Below are 24936 nucleotides of genomic sequence, written 5' to 3'. Positions count from 1 at the left end.
CTGATCAAGAGTTAATAAAATATTTTTAAAAATTACTGACAACTGACTTGAACACAGCAGGTGCCGATACATAGCAGTAGTAAATGCCTGATTTGTACTGCTTGTTGGGTAATGATCGGCAGGAAGCAATGAGCACTTGCTTTCCTTGTGAAAAGCTTTGTGACATTCAGTATGTGAGGGGGCACCTGGGACATAAGATCTAAACCTCCTCTTGAAGATGGCACCTCAGAGGTTTCATTTTGCATCTCACTGCAGCGGCTAACAACGGGAGAATCTGGAACAGGATCTGTGAGCTTGTGGCATCCACAGAGGTCATTGGGAGGTGGTGAAAATGAGGGTGTTCCAAGGATGTGGTTCATTTCAGGGACGATGATTCTGGGTCTACAGTTAACAGGAGTTGCGTATTTATGTAAAATTTGATCTGTGGTTACTATGTATTCCTCAACGTGCTTGCTTATTACTATGGTATGGTTCAAGAAACACATAGGACCTAAACTAAGTGACATTTCTACACAAGTGAGCCCAGATAGTTTAAATGATGAAAACCATCATGTGGATGCCTCTTGAGGTGAATGGAGAAAATGGATCTTGAACTGGTGCCATAGGTATAGGTCCTTGACCTTTAAGAAATGGCATTGGTGGGAATCCTTGGGTTGTTAGTGATGGCATTGGTGGAGATCCTTGACTTGTAGCTGGATCTCCAGCAACATGAAGAGACAACAATGATCAACTCGCATGGTTGAATATTTTTGAAATATCCTAGGGAAGATCCTTCTATTGTGCACTCTGGAGAGATTGAAAGTCGCCAGCTCTTTCCATAGGATTGGTCATTGTGGTTTGAGCACTAGCAGCGACACCCATGACTCCTTTGATGTGGAAGTGATAATCTTGCTGGTTAGGAATTGCCATGTGAGTGTCAAAGTTTAATGTTGGGCTCTTTCTTTGGATGTGGTATTTGACCTGCTGCAGTCAGAGGATGATGATTATAATGTCGTGGTCTGCACAGTTTAGCATTACGAGATATAGGTATCCACATTTGCTGGTGCAGCAAGTATAAATTATTTCAAGGTTACTCCTGACCACGAGGGCTTTCCAAAGTGGTAAGTTAAGGCAACTGAGGGTGGCCCGGCTGTATCTTGTAGGCTCGGTTGCTTCCGCTTTCACTCAGTTGCAGGTTTAATGGCATAGGTAGACCTGTCGGCATTCTGGGAAGGATTGGCCTGGCTCTGGATCATGAGTTCCAACTTGTTTAGTGTTCTTTCCTGAAAATCTATCAAACGTGCTTAAAGCAGACAAAGTGGGAATGGATGCTTGTGTTATACATGGCCCACATTCTGATGCTAGTGATGAGTGATTTGGCTCCAGAAGATGAAGCAATAGGAAAGGTTCTATGTTGAAGCCAAGATACTGACATGTCCCTGCACTGGATCTCCTGCTGGAGATGAGTGTTTTTGGAGGTAAGAGCAAGCCGTAGTCATAGAGCATGGGAGAGGTCCTTCGGCCCAACTTATCCATGCTCACCAAGCTGGCATTCTGGGCTCATCCCATTTTTCTGCATTTGATCTATCATCTTCTTAGCCTTTCCTAACCACATACCTGTCCAAATGCCTTTTGAATGTTATAATTGCATCTGCTTCAATAGCTTCTGCTGGCAGCTCGTTCCTGATAGCAATTACCATCTGAATGAGAAAGTTGTCATGCAAATATTTCTTAAGTATTTCCATCTCAACTTAAACATACAGTATGCCCTTCAGTTCCTGAATAGTAGAGTTCTACAGCATGGAAACAGGCCCTTTGGCCCAACATCCATGCTGACCACATAGCTTGCGTTCGACTCATATCCCTCTACACCTTTCCTATCCTATCTAAATGTCTTTTGAATGTTAGAATTGTCTACACCCCCTTTGCCAGCTTGTTCCAGAAAACCACCACCCTCTTTGTGAAAAAGGTGCCCTTCAGATCTTTTTTAAATCTTGTCCCTTCATCTTGACTTTATGCCCTCTCCTTTCATATTCCCCTGACCTGGCCCCTACAATAACATTTCACAAAGGTAGCTGCCCAAGCATACAATTCTCCCTCTGCCCTTAGGAAGGAACTGGTTCTGGAGCCCAGAACTTGCTCTTCCTATCCTATCCCTCTGTTGGTGCTGAAAGCTGCCTTTCATGGTAACATCCACTTTGATCATCACAGATCCCAAACCTGGAGGTCGTGTTCTCAAACACATATACTTTCTGCTCAATGGAGGCGAAGGAGAAGAGGATGAATGCACAGAGATGAGGCCTTTAATATTTGAGCACCTCAACTGAGAGTGAGAAGTGTTGACTGAGGGGAGGTTAGTTTTCATGGCTGTAATATTAACGTGGTTAGACCTGGGGATGTTGGTGATCTGTACTCCTGAGAATTTGAAGTTGTCCACATCTTCATCTCAGCAACATTGCTGAGTACAGGAATGTGTGCTTTCCTCCGTTTCTTGGTTAGCTTCCAGCTCCTTTGTTTTGGCATTGAGGGGCGTCTTTTCCAATTCCCTCTTCGCAACAATGCACTGCAATCTTTCATCATTACCTTCCAAAATGGATGACTTCACAGTTACCAACATTGTACTCCATCTGGCACACCTATCACTGATTCTCTTTCTCTTTCTTTCACTCACTCTCATCAGATTTGCAAACTTGTTGTTGGAGTTAGAGCAGAATTTGGCCACATAGTCATTAAGGGGCTGAGTATACAGCCTTGTAGGGGTCTGCTGTGAAGGATTATTGTGGAGGAGATGTTGTCACCAATCTTCATTGCTCGCAGTCTGTAGATCAGGAAGTCAGGATTGAGTGGGATGTTGATACCTGTATATCAGAGTTTTGGGTCCATGGTGTTGAAGATAGAGCTGAGGTCAATAAATAGAAGTTGGACATGGGTGATTATTCCAGATATTACAGGAATGAATGCAGGACCATGAAAATGGTGTCTGTTGTGGACCTGTGGCAACAGCAGACAGATTGGGCTTTTCCAATTTGGCTTGTTCCTCTCTTGGAGAAATTTACTATTTGTTTCTGAAATAGCTTGATTTGCTTTATGGATATTTTTCTAATATTCTCAAGCCTTATTTAGTGTAAAAAAAACTATGAAAAAGATGTACCTTTCATGATTTTAGGACATCCCAAAACTTTACAATCACTGAACCTCTGTTTTGAAGTACAGTGTTCAGGATCTGATCCAACTAATTTGTACAAACAATCTTCAGATATTGTTGGTGGAAGGGGAACTACTTTGACTGAAAGTCCAAAAGACACCCTAAAGCTTTCTGTTCTTTAATAGTGTTTGATCAATTAAAACTGGACAAACCATGCTATCATTTCACAGCAAACAGCAAACAGGATCCTGCTTTGTTGGACATTGCCTTACAGGTTATATTAGCTAATTCCGATCCTTGCAATGGTCAGTCTTTATGCTTTATGGTCATATATTGATTATAGCTATGGTTTCAAAGTGGAAATAGTTGATCCTATCTGAGAGCATTATGAAGGAGGGGGAGAATTTTTTAAAAAATTGCATAATCATGAGACGTACTTAATCTCATGTCCATTTCAGGAAGGTTTTAAAAGGTATATGCTGTGTATTAGCTTTGACAGCTGACACCACCAAGGTTGGTTTGATGAAAATGATGCTGGTGTTCAAGACTTGTTTGACTGGAAAAGACAAACCCATGGCATATGGCAAAAAGATGTCTCATGTCAGCAGAAGATTTGCACCAGCAGCTCACAGCTGAAACCCAGAGTAGATCTATTCATTAAAAACAAGTGGTGACCAGAAAATGCCTTGAGGGGAAACTTTATGCTGATGAATGTGACATGAGGAGCTTTCTCCAGACTCCAAGGACAGGTTCTGCCTCAATCTCCTGTTGTATCATACATGCATGAGCCACAGATGTTCCATGGGGAAAACAAAGCTCTGAGACCAAAAAACAAGCACGTAAATGGGCTGTAAAGACACTTATTCTGACATTTCCTTCCTTTTTTTCCTTAATCTCACATTTTATTTTCTTGATCGACTTAACTAAACTTCATTTTCAAGATTTCATTCAGAACCAACGTCAAATCTATAAATTCTTTATCTTTCCATAAATATATTCATAAAGTCTTTCAGAATCAGGATTTATTGTCATGAACAAGTCATGATATTTGGAATTTTGCGACAGCACCACAGTGCAAACATTCATATTATAACCATCTTACAACATTACTATAAAAATAAAGTAAATTAATAACAATAATAATGAACAAAAAGTCAGGCAGTGTCTTTGGTTCATTCATTGATTATTCAGCAATCTGATGGCAGCGGGGAAGAAGCTGTCCTTGTGCCGCTAAATGCTTTTCCCTGATGGTAGCAGAGTGAAGAGGGGATGGCCTGGGTGGTGGGGGAGTCTTTGAGGATGGAGGCTGCTTTTTTTCTTTAAGACACCGCCTCATGTTGATGTCCTCGAAGGAGTGAAGTCTAGTGCCTGTGATGTCGCACGCTGAGCTGGCTCTAGTTTCCTCCGGAATTGCCACGTTGCTTCGGAAAATGGACCTCTGCAGGTTGTTCATGGATTTCTTGTAAAGATCTCAATCCCCGGCCTTAAATACCCTTATTCTCAACCTCAGCAGGTTGCAGGTTCTCTGATTCATCCAGGGCTTCTGGTTGGGGAACACCCGGTATATGCACGTGGGATCACACTCATCCATGCAGTTCTTGATGAAGTCGGTGACACCTGATGCATATTCATTCAAGTCTATGGATGAGTTCTTGAATATGTTTCAGTCCTCCGATTCAAAGCAGTCCTGCAGACACTCCTCCGCCTCCCTTGATTATACCTTCGCCGTCTTCACCACTGGTGATGTGGTCTTCAGTCTCTGCCTGTATGCTGGGAGTAGAAGTACATTCAGGTGATCAGACTTGCTGAAGTGCGGTCATGGTATGACTCAGTATGCATTCTTCATGGTGGTGTAGCAGTGGTTGAATGTGTTGGTTCCGCTGGTCTCACATGTGACGTGTTGGTGGTAGTTTATCAGAGTTTCCCATAATGATCGGGAAGGCATCAGGATGTGCTGTCTCATGGCTGTTTATCACAGTGCTCAGTCCCTCCAGTGCCAGACTGACGTTAGCCTGGGCAGAATGTACACAGCGACCAGGATGAACTCCCTCAGGAGGTAGAATAGGCGACACTTGATCACCAGATGTTCCTAATTGGGGGAGCAGGACTGGGACATGATCATCACGTTTATGCACCACAATGAATTGATGATGACGCAAATGCCACCTCCCCTCATTTTCCCAGATGCCAGTGTTCAATCAGCGCGATGGAGGGTATAGCCTTTGGACTGCACTGCCGTGTCTGGAATGTCCACGTTTAGCCATGTTTCCATAAAACACATCACACAGCACTCCCTGATATCTCTCTGATGTTGAAATCTGTCTTGGAGTTCATCAGGTTTGTTCTTCAAGGACTTTACATTGGCCAGGAGAATGGTAGGGAGTGTAATCCTCAGGCCCCGGTGTCTCAGTTTGACCTGTAGCCCCCCTCTGCGTCCACGTTGCCAGGCCGTCTTTACGTGGCTCGAGGGTCTGCTGCTGCTGTTGTACCTGCTGGAGTACTTTAAAACTCCCAGAGTTGTTGTAAACTACAGAGTTATTGTTGTTATCCACGGAGTAGTGGTTGTACCTGCTCGAGTGTTTAAAACTCCCGCGGAGTTGTTGTATATCCGTGGGGTGTTTAGAGATCCCTCAGCCTGACGGAGATTGCCGATTCTACCGATTCCAAGTGGTCTAAGGACCTCCTTTTATACATTTCAAGTATATATTAAATGTTTACAAGACAAAAGAAAAAGAAAAAATCTCCCCTTTTCCCTCCCCCACCCCCAAATATAAGAATATAATTTTATGGATCATCAGAGCTCTTGTTTTTCATGATCCTTTTTCTGGGATAATCACATCTTTCTATACATTGAAGTGTCAAGTTTACAATTGGACCCCTATATAATCTAAATATGATTGCCATATCTTAATGAAAATGTCATTTATTTTTTAAAGTTATGTAATTTTCTCCATGGGTATAAGACTATACATCTCCTCACCCCATCAAACAATAAGTAGGGGAGAGTTGGATTTCCAGGTGTTTGATATATTTAGTCATTTATTTCTCACATCCATAAAGTTACCCAGAAGGTACAGCTCTGTATGTGAAGGTTACTTCACATAGTGTTTCAGCAGTGTCATGCCTGAATGATCTTACCTTCCCACAGGACCATGTCCAATGTCGATGCCACACCTAAAGCACATTTCACATATGTCAGATTTTGATTTATGTAATTTTTGTGGCGTAAGATACAATTGATGTAGAAAATTATATTGGTCCAGTCCATATCTCACATTAACCAGTCAGACCAATACATCTCTGGTATTGTAACATCTAGATCCAACTCTCACCTCTCCCTGGATCTTTGTAGGCCTGGCTTAACACTTTCTCCTTGGAGAACAGAATACATCCTAGTTATTAATTTAGTGAGGGCAGGGGCATCGTGGGACCTTGCCTCTCTTGCAAGAAGGACCTCAACTGAAAGAATCAGTGGAAGGTTCCATTTGACAGATTATATTTTTGTTCTAGTTGTTCAAAATACATAAGTTTCCCTTCTTCATAGCAATCTTCAATAGGTTTAATACCTTTCTCATGCCAAATATTTAAAATTCTATTGCCCAAGTTCATGGGCAATAGTTTGTTCTGGCACAATGGTGCTTTTGGTGATATCCCCACATTTTTTTTCCAGTGCTCTCATTAATTTCATACCAGATTTTAATCATATATATTGGAATGGGGTTAAATGTTTTTTTTAATTAATAATTCGACATTACATTTATAAATGAAATCCTTTGCTCCACCCTCTCTTATTGTACGTAGTCCCATTTTGATCCATGAGGGAGAGTTCTGTTTGAAAAAGGAAGAGAGGAACCTCGCCATGGCTGCTAAATAATTTTTTTAAAATCTGGTAATCTTAATCTTCGCAATTTATATTCCCATGTCAGTTTCTCCATGGCAATCATGGGCATTTTATTATTTCAAAGAAATTGTCTTATATGACCATTAAATATCTTCAAAAAATTCTTAGGCAAAGAAATTGGCAATGATTGAAAGAGATATTGCAGTCTTGGCATCACTTTCATTTTCGCACAATTAACCCTTCTAATTAAGGTAATTTGGCAGGTCATCTTTGTTTATCCTCAAATTTCCTGCAGCAGGTGACTGACTGACAGGGAAATATCTGTACCTTCGGTGAAGGTTTGAACTTCCAGAATTATTAGACCTTTTCACACAGAGATCCCGCAATACTTCTGTAAAGAATATCCGTCATTAAGCCGACTTTGCTTGTTTACACTAAACCAAATAATGCTGGGCCACTGCGACATTTTACACAGCAAGCCAGCATTCCTGGAGCAAAAGAGGTGGGATGTGCAGCACAACACTATTGGTGTCTAGTGTGATGTATAACATACAGCATTTGATGGTATGTTAGATCCTCTTTTTCCCAAAACATGGCTCAAAAATATACTCCGGGTCTTGTATGCAAAGTTGAAATTATGGTGATAGTGGTGAGTAACACTGACAGAGATCATTGTCGCTGCGTGGCTCACTAGCATCACCGCCATCTATGGTTGTGGGCTGGTGGCGGGCTGCCAGGAGACTCTCCCAGTGGTCCGTTGTCAGTCCCTGCCCTGGTCCCACTGCCCCATTCCCCCACCCTGGAGAGAGAAGGGCAGTGCGACCAGCATGGGGATGGACAGCGGGCAGGCGGGAGAGAGCAGGGCAGTGGGACAAGCGTGGGGACTGACAGCGGCAGTTTGTTTTTATAAAATGTTTTCTGCTATAGCTAAGCTGCTTTGTTTTCTCTTGAAATTACAGCAATGTTATTATTAAAAAGATTTTCCCTGTTGTCCAAGTTGCATGTTTTGTCCAAGTTTTAAATGCTTACCTGTAAAATACTCAAAAATGTTTTAAATATTCCCCATTGTTTTGGGGAGGGGGGGCTTTTATGCAGTTAAAAAACACATCCTTTCCTATCCTGGTCACCATCTGACAGGTTGCCCTTTTTACACAGATGTCAATCTGACGCTGTGACTGCCTCTGCTGCCAGTTTAAAGGCGAGACTACAATGAACCCCCCCCCCCCATTCCGTGTTGGCATCTTTTACACAGAAGCCATGACACAATGTTCCTGCATTGAAGTGGCTGTATGAAAGGGTATAATCTAGCAAATCGGTGGTCGAGGTTATTCTCAAAACAAGTTACTCATGCCTCCACTGAGATGAGAGATCTGATTTATTGTATTCTTACTAGATTGAGTGATAATTATGGGCAGCTGCTAGGTTAACAAATCAAAATGAAACAACTTCATTTTAACTTGTTTCAAACATGTACGATGAGAATGGTCTATTGCTGTATAATTATTATACATCTCCATTATTTATTTTTTCCACTTATCCAATCAATTTTATTGGTGTTTATAGATTTCTGCTCAGCCTCAGTTTATGATAAATAATTAAATGTTCTATCCAGTTGCTAAATTTGAAATAATTTCTCATCATGCAAGATTTGTCCCAATGATGCATTTCTGACAATTATTTTGGTTTGGACATTGAAGTGAGAGATGAAGTTAGGCTTATTTTCTTTGGGTGAGGAACATTTATAGTTCTGGGGAGTTTGGCAATGTTTTTTTTAAAAAAAAAAGAAAAAATGAATCCAGGTAAATTGTTAAATGTAGTTGAGAGTTAAGATACCCAGGTACATGTTAGTGGAGCCACACAGAAAATGCTGGAGGAACTTGACAGGTCTGGCAGCATCCATGGAAGGCAATAGATTGTGGACATTCCAGGACAAAAGCACTCTCTCAGGACTCGCCCATACGTGTACAGAACTCCCAAGTATTAAGGGAATGCTGCCAAACTGTCATAAAAACTTGCGATGAAATCCCATAATAAATTCCAACTATGGCCTCTGTTGTTAATTTTAGCAACAGCTGCTACCAGATGTTTACATATTTTTCTGCTGTAGAGCCTTTGAACTCAACTCTGCAGTTTTGCTGAATTTAGTGGGTTGAGCAAGTTTCTTTGGAGTTGGAGCTTTCTGTGAAAAATACAATATACTGGAAACCCAAAATAAAACCAGCATATCCTGAAGGTACTGAGCAAGCCCGATGATGTCCAAAGAGAGGGACAATAATGCTTTATAAGAACTACAACTCTCTCAAGTGCAACTTTCTGCTTTATTTTCTCTGCTTAAAAGGGTTCTGAATCAGAACTTTTAAATTTGTTTTTAATGTACTTTTCCACTTTGTTTTTCATGTAGAATCCCAGATTTCCAGGCAATCTTCAGATGACAGACAGGCAACTAGAGGAAACGGGTGAAAATGATGTAAATAATTTGTAAGTAATGTGATTAAATTTGCTTCATCTGAATACAAGTCACTTTTGTTTTCAAAATAGTTACACGATAAAGAAGACTGTAGATGAAGCATAGATTCTATGTCATCTATAAACCTTAAAATATTACTTTATTATGAAATTAGTTCAGAATTTAGAGCAGCTCAGTTTAAACTGAAGTATTTTCACTCACTGTGGAGCTGTGAAGGTTTTATGGAAAATGGCACATTTGGTCATGCGCAATACTCAGCAGCTCACACAGCATCAATAGAAGCAAAGGGAACGAACGTTTAGGGAGGGGGAGGAGTACAAGGCAACAGGCAAGTGGATATGGGTGGGGGGAGGCAGAAGAGAAAAATAACTGAGAAGTGATTGGGAGGGGTAGCTCTCTGAATGGTCATACACTTTTTTTGTGCAGGAGGGCATTGAAGTAGAAGTTAACATGTTTGAAATAACTGATAAAAGTTTTTTTTTCGAAAACTAAGAATTTATTTTATTGGGAACCACATTGTTAGATTTCATTCCATTTTCAGTGAAAGCAGCTAGGTTTGGTGAGGGTTTGTTGTCAGATTCCCTGTAATCAATTCATGTCTAAATTCGATTGGGATAATACAGTTCTGAGGCACTTACATTTTCAGAAATTTGATTCTACTCAGTTATTTATCCACCAGTTAATGTCTTTCTAGATGTGAATTTGCAATCAATGCTCAAATCTTTTTCTTGTGATTTCTTGAGAAGTTCTCCAAATTATTTTTTATAATTTGGTTAGTCAACTCTTTAACCAGCTGAATGACAGACAAGGATCTTCAAATCAATGTCATTAGAAATGCAATTTAATTAAGATTACATTTCCCTAGATGGAGTACACACACTTTCCCTGTCTAGCTACTTGTATCTGCATGGTATGGAAAAGAATTAACTATATTTAATGCTGCATTATGTGGAAAGATCAGTTGTTACTTCTCTTGTATGATCATTTGGGTTTTTCATTAATGTGGAATAATTGTTATTTACTTTGGCATGTGTTACTTGGACACAAGACAGTTTTCTCACTCTTGTGCTTCTTGATGGAATTGGCCTTTGGCGTTTAGCGCTTCAACGGCAAGGGACAGCTTTTTATTCATTTGACTTCTCAGAGACTAAATGTAGCGGCTAAAAGTATTGGCTAGGTAGGGGATTCTAGGACAAGACGGCATAACATCAGTATAAAAGGGCATCAATTTAAAACAAAGACATTTCTTTGGTCAGAGGAACTTGTTGCCATAGGCATTTGTTGCCATAGGCAGCTGTGGAAATGAAGTTGTTGAGTGTATTTAAGGCAGAGATTGACAAGTATTTGATTAGTCAGGGCATCAAGGGTTACATGGAGAAAACTGGGGTGTGGAGCTTAATCAGCTCATGATTTGAATGGCAAAGCTGACTTGATGGTCTGCCCCTATATCTTGTGATAACTCTCTTGGTTTCTTTTCTCTCCCTCTGGAACAGCAATTCTCAACTTTTTCACGATTCTGCTCAAAGTGTATGGGCCCTCCTCCATGAACCAGTCAAGTTTAATTGATCTTCTATGTACTTCTATTGACTGCATGAAAAACATTAAAAAAAAAGATTTTAGTCTGTGGCGCGCCCCCCCCCCCCCCCCCCCCACCCTGCTTCAATGTACTGTGTCCCCCAGGTGGGCCATTTGGCCCCTGTTGAGATTGGCTGCTCTAAAACATGGTGGGAAGCAGATAAATTATTCCAATAAAAGAGAATGGCTGACATGTACTGGCTGTCACAACCTGATTATGACAATGAGTTTATTGTTACAATCTCAAGTACAATGATGGTATGCATTGAAATTCTTGTTATAGCCAATCAAGTACTTCTGTTTAACTACAGTGGCAGACATTCAATTGCTCCATGTGTGGAAAGAGATAAAATTTATAAAATATAATAAATATTTAGTTAGTAGAAGAGAAAAATAAGTTCACTAAATGAAATTGTGCAATATTGCAGACAGGTTATTTTGTGGTCCTGGAGAAGAACCTGATGGCTAGCAGAAAAACACTGGTTTTGATCCCAGAGGTGCTGGATTTCAGGCTTCCGTACCTTCTTCCCAAATGTAGTCACGAGAAGTGACGAAGGTGATAGGGTTCTGCTTTCTTGAGGCAGTGCGTCACATAGATGTCTTCAGTGGATGGGACCAAAATGGAACATCTCCATCTTGTCCTGAGTCCATGACTCTGACTTCATGCTTCACGACACCCACACAAGATACAGCTTTCGTAACATCTCTCCTTGAGCTTGATAATGTACACCCTGTCTTGCCATGTTCATTCGCTCAGCCCCACATTCAGCAGATGGAACTGATTCCTTTTGCATATGATTTTTAATAGAACTTTTTAATTCCCTCTCCATCACCCTCGTTCACACCCTGGCTCTCTGTCCCACTTATGCATGTCCAACTCGTGCTCTCCCATCCTGTGTTGGAGTTTAAGCCAAGGAAACCTCTGCCTTTTTTTAGGCTTTCTTGCATTATGGAATGGGCTTTAATTTAGTGAGTCAACTGGCTCCAGTCATTTCTTGTTGCACTCTTATATTTACACTGTCATGTTTACTCAAGTAAAGTCTTCTGAAGCACAAATTGGTGATCTCTGCCTTTGGAATAAAGTTGGGCATTCAAACTTTTGTGCCCTTGAAAGAATTTTTTGATAACTGAACATCACTGATTTTAAGCCAGTTTTTAAAGGGAAAATACTCCTCTTTCTAATCTAAGTAGAAAAACTGTTTTCAATCATTTTGCAGGATGTGGTCTATTGCTTTCACTAACCTTCAGAGCACAATTTTGACAAAATATACTTCTCAGGAGAAGTTAAAGTTTGAAACTTTCAACTTTTTAAAAGTGATAAACCCAAGTCTCAGTGAATTTGTTGTCACTTTTCCAGGTTCACCCTTGAACCATAGAATTTCCTATTTCATCTATGTAACAATTAATTTTCCATGTGTTTCAAAGACTTTGTCAGAGCAGTTTTCTATGTAACTTGTACCTTAATATTTTGTATTGCCATATACACTGGCATTTTGATGGATGCTGAAGTCCTTCTATTTCATTTTCTCTCAAATCCACTGCACTGTTAGTGATTGAATATCACCATTCTTTTATTTGTCAAACTAAAAAAGGAAACTGGTTAATTTGGGCTTTGTTTATTTTTGTTGCTGTGGATGAGCAGTATCAACTTTTCCCCCCTCTCAACGGGTTCTGGCTTTAAATTATGTCCTCTGAGGCCCAAAAGAATAGATGGAAATCAATAACTGACATAGACATCCTCTTGACATTGACTTAATGCTAATCTGTGAGGACTGTGAAAGAGACTTGTGATTCACTGACTCCCAACAGTTTTCATAAAGGAATCTTGCTGAGTTCTTGGTGAAGTGAAATGTTTTTATCAGAGAGGGTAGACGGGTTGTATTGCTTCAATTCAATATAAGCAAAATATGTGCATAATGAACAAAATTGGTGCTGGCATAAATTTGAAATACTGACTGTGATGAACAGGGCTTCCAAAGAAGGTATTTATTTTCTGCATTTGCCCAGGGCTTATTGATGTAATCAACACTGCCAACACTGAACCTAGAGAATAAGAACTTCAGATAAAACCTCAGCAATCACATGGAAGATTAATGGAGAAGATTGAGAATGGAAATACAGGGGGAATAAATAACAAACTTGATTAAAATTGTGAGAAGAAAGTTTTTGAGGGCATTAATTGGATAAGACTCGTGTCCCTCAGAATTCAGTCCTGGAGTTCTTGCATTTGCCATTCTGTGTGCTGTTGGTGATCTGAAATGAGCCCAAGAGGATGCGATGACAGAATTTGACCATGCGAAAAGCCGGTCTTTTGAAAGCCAAAGTGAGCTTACAAAACCATGTTGATGAAATGGAAAAAAAGGATTAAAAAGTGATATTTGATTGATGTTTACGAAGTAGAGGAGGCCATTTGGTTCAGTCATTGTTGGCAGTTCCCGTGGACTGAAGAGAAATTCAGCATTCCCAATTTTGAGGTGAAATTGTGGCAGCTTCAATCTCTGAATAGAAGTTGTTTGAATGTTATTTATGATTGGTCTGATTTTTGGGGAATAGGTAGCAAAATATTGAAGGCAATGATACACTTTAATAAAGGCAGCAAGGACAAATGTAACTCTGAGGAAGATTTTTTCTAGTTTCTGCTGTTGCATTTCAAAGAGGAAGAAGTTGTATTGGAAAAATTTTGAGGTTTAAGACAGGAAGCAATGTACATTCATGGGGATGCTGCCTCTCATTAGAAAAGACAGAAAAAGACAAGTTTTTTTTAATTTAACTGAGCATGGAATGGTAGGACAATTTAAGGACTATTAAGGAAAATAAATAGGGGGCCATGAAAACAAAATTAAATGCAAGAAATAAACACCCAATGCTGGAAAAACAGCTGATCAAACAGTGTCCTTTATATAGCAAGGATAAAGATACACAACTGATGTTTCGGGCTTGAGCCCTTCATCAAAGTATGGAAAAATATCGGCGGCATCTGAACAAAAGAAAGGTAAGGGGGAAGGGCATGGACTGAAAGGCAGGAGGTAATAAGTGAAGAAGGGCAGGAGGGCTCAGCAGTAAATGGGGGAGGAGGGAATAGCTAGGTGAATAGAGAGGGAAGGGGAGGAGAGCTGAGGGAAAGAAGACAAGGGGGAAGGGAGGGAGAAAGGAGAGCAGGTTAGCAGAAACTGGAGAAGTTGATGTTAATACCATCTGGCTGGAGAGTGCTTGGATGGAAAATCAGATGTTGTTCCTCAAATGTATGGATAGTATTGGTGGGATAGTACATAAGGCCATGGATAGACATGTGAGAATGGGATGCAGAACTGAAATGATTGGCCTCTGGGAGGTCCCTGTCACTGGTGCAGACAGAGTGAAGGTGCTCAGCGAAGTGATCTCCCAGCCTGCATCCAGTTTCTCCAATGTAGAGAAGGCCACAAAGGGAGCACAGGATGCAGTAAATCAGTCCTGCGTACGCACAAGTGAGGTGTTGCTTCACTTGAAAGGCCTGTTTGGGGGCCCCGGACTGTGGTGAGGAAAAAGGTGTGGGCACAAGTGTGGCGTCTCCTGAGTTTCTCTGGCATTGAGTGTTTACTTCGGCCAGGGTGTTTACAGACTTTTGTGCTTTACTATTAAATGTAGGAAATTTAAATATTGGGATGGAAGAAGCTGAAAAATAGAGTGCATTTGAGAGGTAGAACAATCACTTCCAGGACTGGAAGTTGAGGCAGAAACTATTGTTCATCAAGATTAATTTGGATCTCTGAAAGAAAAGGATTTTTTGTGATCTAGAAATGGGGTTGGGTATCTGAGATTATAACTAATTACAAGGTGGTTTGGTAACTATTGAACTATAAAGGTTGCACAGCCTTTATCCATGTTTTATTTTGCTTTGGTTTAGTTCAGGGATTGGATGTGGCTTAATCTGTACTGCATGTTACACCAGGCTGCTTCTGCCAGTACAGTTTGTTCACTATGAAACGCCCTTTCATGATAAGTGAACTGTTCGCTGAAATAGTTCACTTGCAGCAAGGAAGTAACTTCAGTTTATATTATCATCCAAAATAATGTACAGTGAGAATCAACTGTGTCTTGACATGTCGTGAAGCTTACAAATGTTGAATGCTTGACCTAAGGCATTTCTCCAGCTTTTGCAGAGAAAAGAAATTACATTGACCAACACACAAAGCCAATTTATTTTCCAATCCTCAAATATAATTAAATGCAACCATACCATCGAAACTGTAAAAACACAATTGTGAAGAAACTCAGCAGGTCAAACAGTGTCCTTTATATAGCAAAGATAAAAATACATAACTGACATTTTGGGCTTGAGCCTTTTATCCAGTTTCTTTACTGAAGAATTGTGAAAGTCAGCCCGCACTGTAATAAAACAAACAGCAGAACCAATTAAGCATTCAATAGTTTCTTTATTTAGCCTTGATTAGTGAGGGGTGATAAAGAAAGAGTTTAGTAACTCATTCTCTACACTGAACCCCACTCAAAGTATCAGAGTGTTCATCATACTTTTATACAGCTTTGGGGGGGGTGGGCTGCGTGAGACCCTATAAGTTTCACATGAGTTTCATACACCTGGAAATTTTGTGTTTACAATAACATGTTCATCTGTGGTGTCTGCAAATGACTGGGAAATGTCAGGGTGTCCTTTACTCAAGGTGTATTGACATTCTTCTAGAGTTGGGTAAAATTTCATTACAGCACAGTGAAGGTCATGTTTAGAAGGCAATTATATTCCCACTATCTTACAGGCAGCTAATGTATTTTCTCACCTAATTCATTAACTCTCGGTTAAGCATATTTGTTGAACTTATTCTTTCACAGAATGGGTATTGAATATTTGGGACCTTTGTCCAGAGACACCACCATGATGTTTACTGTGTGTTTCACTGTCTAAAACTGAGAAAAGCATTGTACCCCAGGTGTGGACCACTTGCTTCCAAGTCTTTCTCTTTGCTGTATTTCTAACAGCATTGGGAATGGAAATAATGATGTATGATTAAAGAAATTTAGATGACTTTTGGCAGTAAATTGATATTCCACACATTATGTTAGGTGAAGAGCTCGGATGTAGTTGTGACCCAAGAATTAAGAATAAGAGAGCAGTCATCATTTGTAAATCATTTGAAGGAGAATTACTAATGATGGTTTAGTGCCAAGAGATAATGCATTGAATGTTTATTGCAGGTTCCATTACCGATTTTTTTTCTTGCATGACATCACTCCCTAACGTTTACTCTCAATTTGCCTGAACAAGAGTCTGAGAAGGACATAATTAGCCTGCTAAGTGAGTGAGCAAGATAGAGTTTAATGTGAACAATAATCTGGATCTGTTCCTTCCTCTGGATTTGCACATTGAAATAGTTCATTTCAATTAATCTGTTGCAAGATTTCTGTGAGCTCTTACACGTAGCGATTAAGTGAGTTCTTGCTAAATGTGGGGGAATATTAAGACCTGCATGATTTATGGTTTATTTTGGAATATGGTATTATGCAAATCGCCCTCCTGCTACATGACTCCAAACTGCTCATCTGCCTTGAGGTGATCTGTCTGCTTTTCCTAAGATCGGGAGTTGGTCCAGGTCCTTTCCTTGCAATTATTTCAAAACCTTACTTTACAGAGATGTGCTGAGTGGAGTGCCCCTTAAAAAGATACCAAGTTTGCTGGTAAAACTATAACTAATGGATGTCTTTTCTGTTTCTTATCAGTTTTCAGTTGACTGTGGAAATGTTTGATTATCTGGAGTGCGAGCTCAATCTTTTTCAGGCAGGTAAGTTGGTATCCAGTAACTTGCAATTTTGAAATTTAAAAAAAATCCTCACATGGGACCCAGCTTCATCAAGTAAATTGATACTGATGTAACATACTGAAGGGAATGATAAACAGTTAAAGAATTCAAGGGTGGCAGCCAGTCCTTTGAATCTGTGCCAGCATTTACAAGCACAGTCAATTGGTTCCATTTTTCAGCTTTCTCTAGTCTTGCAAAATGTTTTCCTTTCAAGTGCTTATCAATTCCCTTTTGAAACTCATTATTGAATATACTTCCAGCATCCTATGACACAGTGCATTTCTGGATCCCAGCTGCTCACAACTTTAAGGAAAAAGCATCCTAATTTTCTTCTGCTTATCAGCATAAATCAGCCTCCTTTGGTTGAAAATCCCCCTGCAAATGGGAAGGTTCTTCCATATTGACTGTCGCATTGTACCCTTGATGTGACTTTCTCCCGCTGCAGAACTGTTAGGGAGAGGATTGCTGGTGAGAGAAGATTGGGGCAGGTCATGACTTAAGGTGGGGTTGGAAGGTTGTTCAGGGTGGAGAGGACATGGGAAGGAGTTTTGACAGATGGGGAGAAGATGAGTGGTGGGCTTTGTTGAGAAGCTGCTTATTGCTGCGCTGATCCCTGCCACATACTCCAAGATCTGTCTCCTTAAATTAATGTAGGTTAGTTGGCTAGTTTGGGTTGGGGGGGTGGTGAAGGTGCAGACGATTGGTAGAGAACTCTATTTGTCCCCCTCCTCTTTTCCCTGGAGCCCTGGAACATATTCCCTCTGACATACCCTTAAATTAATTTTCTATTTACCGACAGCAAGGGATAATTTAGTCTCTCAATATATACAAGACATCAGAAAATACCAGAGCATCTGGTGAAAGCCAGTACATTCATGGGGAAAGAGTGCAAGCTCCACACAGGAGGTCAGGAGTGACTCTTGGTCTGGGGAACTGAGCAGCAGTTCCACTTACTGCCACAGCACCCAAGCAGTTGCTGGGTTAATTGTCCATTTTTAGTCAAAACAGATTTGCCATCTCCTCTCCAGTCGTCTGTGAAAACCATGCATTGAAATAAAGAATGGGAAGTTATACCCATTACCTGCTTAATTAGAAACCTTGCTAAGTGTTCACAAAATGGCTTATGAATTGGGTGAGTTTTAAGGTCTTAGCAAAGCCAGGACTTGAATGGACACACCAAAGCAGGGTTTAGTTGATTGAGCACCTGCTTGGTCGTAGCAGCCTATGGGATGAGATGTGCATCCAAAGCTGTTCTGGCACACCATGCCTGTGTGATGTCTGAGGTATGATGACTATCTAAAGGTACTATCTCAAGTGGAGGGTTTCATTTAGAGATGACAAAATTTTTGCAGTTCGGCCAATAGTACCTTTTTTGGCGGGTGCCCTGATTGAATGTTGAGGCTCATAGAAATGCTCAAATGTGCCAAAACTGGGTGCAATCCAATTTCTTGGCTGAGATTGCAACAAGGCCAACTCTGCCCGCATCCACCAAAATGACTGTTGACTGCTCTATTAGCTTCTAATTTTATTGTTTTGCTTGTATCTGGGCATCAGTGAAGTTCAGCATTTATTGCCAACTGTATTTGCAACTGAAAAACCTCACAAAGATAAGCGTATACAGAGCTGTTGTCATACCCACACTCCTGTTCGGCTCCGAATCATGGGTCCTCTACCGGCATCACCTACGGCTCCTAGAACGCTTCCACCAGCGTTGTCTCCGCTCCATCCTCAACATCCATTGGAGCGCTTACACCCCTAACGTCGAAGTACTCGAGATGGCAGAGGTCGACAGCATCGAGTCCACGCTGCTGAAGATCCAGCTGCGCTGGATGGGTCACGTCTCCAGAATGGAGGACCATCGCCTTCCCAAGATCGTGTTATATGGCGAGTTCTCCACTGGCCACCGTGACAGAGGTGCACCAAAGAAAAGGTACAAGGACTGCCTAAAGAAATCTCTTGGTGCCTGCCACATTGACCACCGCCAGTGGGCTGATAACGCCTCAAACCGTGCATCTTGGCGCCTCACAGTTTGGCGGGCAGCAACCTCCTTTGAAGAAGGCCGCAGAGCCCACCTCACTGACAAAAGGCAAAGGAGGAAAAACCCAACACCCAACCCCAACCAACCAATTTTCCCTTGCAACCGCTGCAATCGTGTCTGCCTGTCCCGCATCGGACTTGTCAGCCACAAACGAGCCTGCAGCTGACGTGGACTTTTTACCCCCTCCATAAATCTTCGTCCGCGAAGCCAAGCCAAAGAAAGAATTTGCTTCTGGAGTCAACCCATCTTGTTGAGCCCAAAACATAATACTCGTCCACATTATGTATTGTGTGTGTCTACATGTTTGTCTGCTTGTTTTGCACTAAGGACCAGAGAACACTTTCTTGGGTTGTACTGATGACAATAAACTTGACTCGACATGAAAACTGCTGCAACTCCTTGAAATTGGAAATGAAAAGCAGAACTAGAGGGAGGGCTCAACTGCTTCAGTGAAGTGCAAAATGGAGCTAACATTTTATATGAAAGACCTTCCAGTCTATGAAAATTCAGATAAAGCAAGATGCAGATAAAGACAAGCAGTTCAATTGAAGTGGGAAAACACAAATGTAATATTTGTGAGAGGATGGAAGATGGGAAAGAAACGAAACAATATTCAGGTGACCATGACAAGTAACAATATCAAATAGAATGATTTTCTCACAAAAGGTGGTGTGAAATCTGGAATAAATTTGAGCAAATGCTGATCATTTGCCACAGTTGAGTTAAAATTTGAGTCTGAATACCTGTAAAAAGTCAATTAAAGGTTTTTAAAAATAAATTTAATGAATCTTATCAACCAAAATATGCACAAACGTATCTCATTAAATTTACACAGTGGTCTTTTCTCCCCTTTTTCTCTCCCTCCCCTCCTCCCACCCCCCTCCAATACCCATGAATATTCAACATTTACAATACAATAAAACCATAAAACAATATTTTCACACAAATGAAAATAAATCAGAAAAATGCGTCATCTATTTACTACACACTGAATCTAGTCGTTTTGTCGTCTTACCATTTTCATTCTAATTTTAGCGGATGGAGGTTGTAGGCAGATTCTCTCTGATATGTAAGGTTTCCAAATTTGTTCAAACATTGTGACTTTAGTTTTTTAAATTATATGTTATTTTTTCCAATGGAATACATTTATGCATTTCCATGTACTATTGCTGTATACTCATGCTCTCTTCCATTTTCCAAGGTGATTTTATACATTTTTTTGCTATCGCTAAGACTATCATAATGAATTTTTTTTGTGCTTTATCCAATTTGAGGCCTCATTCTCTACTTCTCATGTTACTTAAAAGAAATATCTCGGGTTTTTTTGGTATGTTATTTTTTGTAATTTTATTTCGTGTCTGATTTAATTCTTCCCAAAACGTATTTACTTTCGTACATGCCCAAGTTGCATGTAATGTTGTTCCCATTTCCTTCTCACAGTGAAAACATTTATCTGATAATGTAGATCCCATTTTATTAATTTTTGAGGAGCAATATATACCCTGTGTAACCAATTCTACTGTATCATACGTAACCTTGTGTTCATTGTATTCTTCATAGTTCCAGAACATAACTTTTCCCATACTTCATTTTTTATCTTTATGTTTAGATCCTTTTCCCACTTCTGCTAAGGTTTATAGTTTATTTCATTTTCCTTCTCTTGCAGCTTAATGTACATGTTTGTTATAAATCTTTTGATTATCATTGTCTGTAATCACATATTCAAAGCTGCTTCCTTCAGGTAATCTCAAGCTGTTTCCCAATTTATCCTTTAAGTACGCTTTCAATTGATGATATGCAAACATTGTACCATGAGTTATTCCATATTTGTACTTCAACTGTTCAAATGTTAATAAATGATTTCCCAAAAAACAGTTTTCTATTCTTTTGATTCCTTTTCTCTTCCATTCTCTAAAGGAAAGGTTGTCTATTGTAAAAGGAATTAGCGGATTTTGCGTCAATAGTAATTTTGGTATTTGATAATACTTTTTTTTCCTTTCTAAGTGGATCTTTTTCCATGTATTAAATAAATGATGCAATACTGGTGAGTTTTTATATTGCACCAGTTTTTCATCCCACTTATAAAGTATATGTCCTTGTACCTTTTCCCCTATTTTATCTAGTTCTATCTTAGTCCAGTCTGGTTTTTCCCTTGTCTGGTAAAAATTTGATAAATACCTCAATTGTGCGGCTCTATAATAATTTCTAAAATTTGGTAATGTAAACCACCTTGATTATACCTCTCTGTTAATTTATCCAAAGCGACCCTTGGATTCCTCCCTTTCCACAAGAATTCCCTTATTATTCTCTTTAGTTCCTTTAAGAATTTTTCTGTTAAGGGAATTGGTAATGTCTGAAATAAGTATTGTATCCTTGGGAACACGTTCATTTCAATGCAGTTTACCCTCCCCATCAACGTTAGTGGTAATTCTTTCCATTGTTCTAAGTTTTCCTGCAATTTCTTTATTAGTGGCTGATAATTTAATTTGTACAAGTGGCTTAAGTTATTATCTAACCTGATCCCTAGGTATCAGATTGCTTGTGCTTGCCATTTAAATGGTAATTCTTTTTAAAATTCTGTATAGTCTGCGTTACTCATTGGCATCACTTCACTTTTATTTGCGGTGATCTTGTACCCTGATATTTCTCCATATTCCTTCAATTTCTTATGTAATTCTTTTACTGATACCTCTGGTTCTGTTAGGTATACTATGATGTCATCTGCAAATAAACTGATTTTATACTCCTCCTTTATTTTTATCCCTTTTATTTTATTTTCTATTCTTATCAGTTCTGCCAAAGGTTCTATTGCTAAGGCGAACAATGAGGGGAATAGTGGACATCCCTGTCTAGTTGACCTACTTAATTTAAAGTGACTCGATACATATCCATTGACTGTTACCTTCGCCAACGGTCCATTATCCATTAATCCAATTTACATATTTTTCTGGTAGATTGAATTTCTGTAATACTTTAAATAGGTAATTCCACTCTACTCTGTCAAAGGCTTTTTCTGCATCTAGACCAACAGCCACTGTTGGTTTCTTATTTCCTTGAACTGCGTGAATTAGATTATTAAGTTTGCAGACATTGTCCGCTGTTCGTATTTTCTTAATAAATCCAGTTTGATCTTGTTTTACTATTTTAGGTACACAATCGGCCATAATTCTGTTTGCTAATAATTTCACTATTATCTTAGAATCTGAGTTAAGTAGTGATATTGGTCTATATGATGCTGGTGTTAGTGGATCCTTCCCCATCTTTGGTATTACTGTAATTATTGCTGTCTTACATGAATCTGGCAAGTTTTGTGTTTCTTCTATATGGTTCATTACTTCCAGGAGAGGAGGGATTAATAACTCTTTAAATGTTTTATAAAATTCTATTGGAAATCCATCCTCTCCTGGTGTTTTATTGTTCAGTAGCTTTTTTAATATATCCTGTATTTCCTCTATTTCAAATGGTTTTATTAGTTTGTTTTGTTCCTCTTCCTGCAATTTCGGCAGTTCATTTTTAGCTAAAACTTTCTCTATTTTATCGTCTTTCCCCTTGTTCTCAGTTTGATACAATTGTTCATAAAATTCCTTAAAATTTTAATTAATCTCTGTTGGATTATATGTAATTTTTTTGTCCTTTTTCCTTGATGCCAGTATTGTTCTTTTAGCTTGTTCTGTTTTAAGTTGCCAGGCTAATATTTTATGTTTTTTTCTCCCATTTCTTAATATTTTTGCTTTGTTTTCATCATGTTCTTCTTCACCTTTTACGTTTGTAATGTTTCGTAGAAACATAGAAACATAGAAGATAGCAGCAGGAATTTGTCTTTCGACCCTTCGAGCCTGCTCCGCCATTCAACGAGATCATTGCTGATCTTAAAATTCAGTACCCCGTCCCCGCCTTCTCTCCGTAACCTTTAATACCCTTATACTGAAGAAATAGATCTAATTCCCTCTTAAATATATTTAATGAACCTGCCTCTACTGTCCTCTGTGGCAATGAATTCCACAGATTCACCACCCTCTGGGTAAAGAAATTCCTCCTCATCTCGGTCCTAAATGGTTTGCCTATTATCCTTAAACCATGGCCCCGGGTTCTGGATTTTCCCATTATTGGAAACATCCCATCTGCATCCATTCTGTCCAATCCTGCCAGAATTTTATATGTCTCTATGAGATCCCCTCTCAATCTTCTAAACTCCAGCGAGTACAATCCCAATTTGCGCAATCTTTCCTCATAAGTCATTCCTGCCATTCCATGTATCAGCCTAGTGAATCGCCTCTGCACTCCCTCCATTGCAAGAACATCCTTCCTTAGATAAGGTGACCAAAACTGCACACAATACTCCAGGTGGGGTCTCACCAAGGCCCTGTACAGCTGCAGTAAGGTATCCTTGTTCCTATACTCAAACCCTCTTGATATGAAGGCCAACATACCATTTGTCTTTTTAACTGCCTGCTGTACCTGCATGCACGCCTTTAGAGACTGACGTACAAGTACCCCTAGGTCTCTCTGCACTTCCCCATCTCTTAATCTATTGCCATTCAAATAGTAATCTGCCCTCCGGTTTGTATTACCAAAGTGGATAACCTCACATTTATCCACATTGTAGTGCATTTGCCATGTATCTGCCCAGTCCCTCAATTTATCCAAATCACACTGGAGCTTCCTGACCCCCCTCTTCTGTGCACACAACCTTTCCTAGCTTAGTGTCATCTGCAAATTTGGAGATATTACATCCAATCCCCTCATCCAGATCATTAATGTAAATTGTGAACAGCTGGGGTCCCAGTACAGATCCCTGTGGTACCCCACTGGTCACCACCTGCCACTCAGAAAACGAGCCATTTATCCCAACTCTCTGTCTTCTACCTGCCAGCCAGTTCTCAATCCACATCAATACTTTGCCCCAAATCCCATGATCCTTGATTTTGGAAGCCAATCGTTTATGCGGGACCTTATCGAAGGCCTTTTGGAAGTCCAGGTACACCACATCCACTGGCTCTCCCCCATCTATTTTACCTGTCACCATCTCAAAGAATTCCAATAGATTTGTCAAGCACGATTTACCTTTTGTAAATCCATGTTGACTCCGTCCGATCCCTTCTCTGCTAGTCATATGCTCCGCTATTACATCCTTAATAATGGATTCCATCATTTTGCCCACTACTGATGTAAGGCTCACCGGCTGATAATTCCCTGCTTTTTCTCTACCCCCTTTTTTAAATAGTGGGGTAACATTAGCCACCCTCCAATCTATGGGTACTGATCCTGAGTCTATCGAGTTCTGGAAAATAATTCTTAAAGCATCTGCTATCTGAATGGCCACTTCCTTGAGTACCCTAGGATGTAGATTATCAGGCCCTTGGGATTTATCTGCCTTCATTCCCATCAATTTCCCCAAGACCATGTCCTTAGAGATACTGATTTCTTTCAGTTCCTCCCTTGCATTAGTCTCTATGTTTCCCAACATCCTTGGGAGGATATTTGTATCCTCTCTTGCAAAAACAGAACTAAAGTAAGAATTTAATTGGTCTGCCATTTCCTTATTCCCCATTCTATATTCCCCTGATTCCGACTGCAAAGGACCTACTCTGGATTTCACCGATCTTTTCCTCTTGACATATTTATAAAAGCTTTTGCAGTCGGTTTTTATATTTGCCGCAAGCTTACTTTCGTAATTTATTTTTGCTCTCTTGATTAATCCCTTTGTCCTCCTTTGCTGCATCTTGAACTGCTCCCAGTCTTCGGTTGTGGTACTTTTTTTGGCCAATTGATATTTAATTTTTTTGTCTGCCAGTTCTCTCCTTTTCGTTATATCATCCCTTTTTACTAGTTCCTTTTCTGTACTTACTATCTCCCTTTCCAACTGCTCTATTTCCTGATTGTAATCCTTTTTCATCTTAGTCACATAACTTATTATCTGCCTTCAAATGAAGGCTTTCATTGCGTCCCATAATATAAATTTGTCTTTCACTGATCCTGTGTTTATTTCAAAATATGTTTTAATTTGACATTCAATAAATTCTCTAAGTTTACCTCCATCTGTATATTCTTGGTGGGATGACCTCCAGTTTTATTGCTAATAATAGGGGTAAATGATCTGAT

The 24936-nt window shown here is 39.8% G+C and overlaps 1 protein-coding gene across 6 annotated transcripts in view; it reads left to right on the top strand.

Moving 5' to 3' along the window:
• The window catches only part of hip1 (huntingtin interacting protein 1), a 296345-nt gene that overhangs the window by 176393 nt on the left and 95016 nt on the right, over positions 1 to 24936 (top strand). For all 6 annotated transcript variants that reach the window (XM_069911170.1, XM_069911171.1, XM_069911174.1 and 3 more), the window contains 2 exons: positions 9367 to 9443; positions 16717 to 16778. In XM_069911170.1, the coding sequence (XP_069767271.1) occupies positions 9367 to 9443; positions 16717 to 16778 (139 nt within the window). The remainder of the gene's footprint in view (positions 1 to 9366; positions 9444 to 16716; positions 16779 to 24936) is intronic.

This window comes from Narcine bancroftii, chromosome 14 (genome assembly GCF_036971445.1).
Source record: "Narcine bancroftii isolate sNarBan1 chromosome 14, sNarBan1.hap1, whole genome shotgun sequence".
NCBI classification, from domain to species: domain Eukaryota; kingdom Metazoa; phylum Chordata; class Chondrichthyes; order Torpediniformes; family Narcinidae; genus Narcine; species Narcine bancroftii.
Note: the sequence above shows the minus strand (reverse complement) of the source record. Positions and strands in the feature narration are given on the sequence as shown.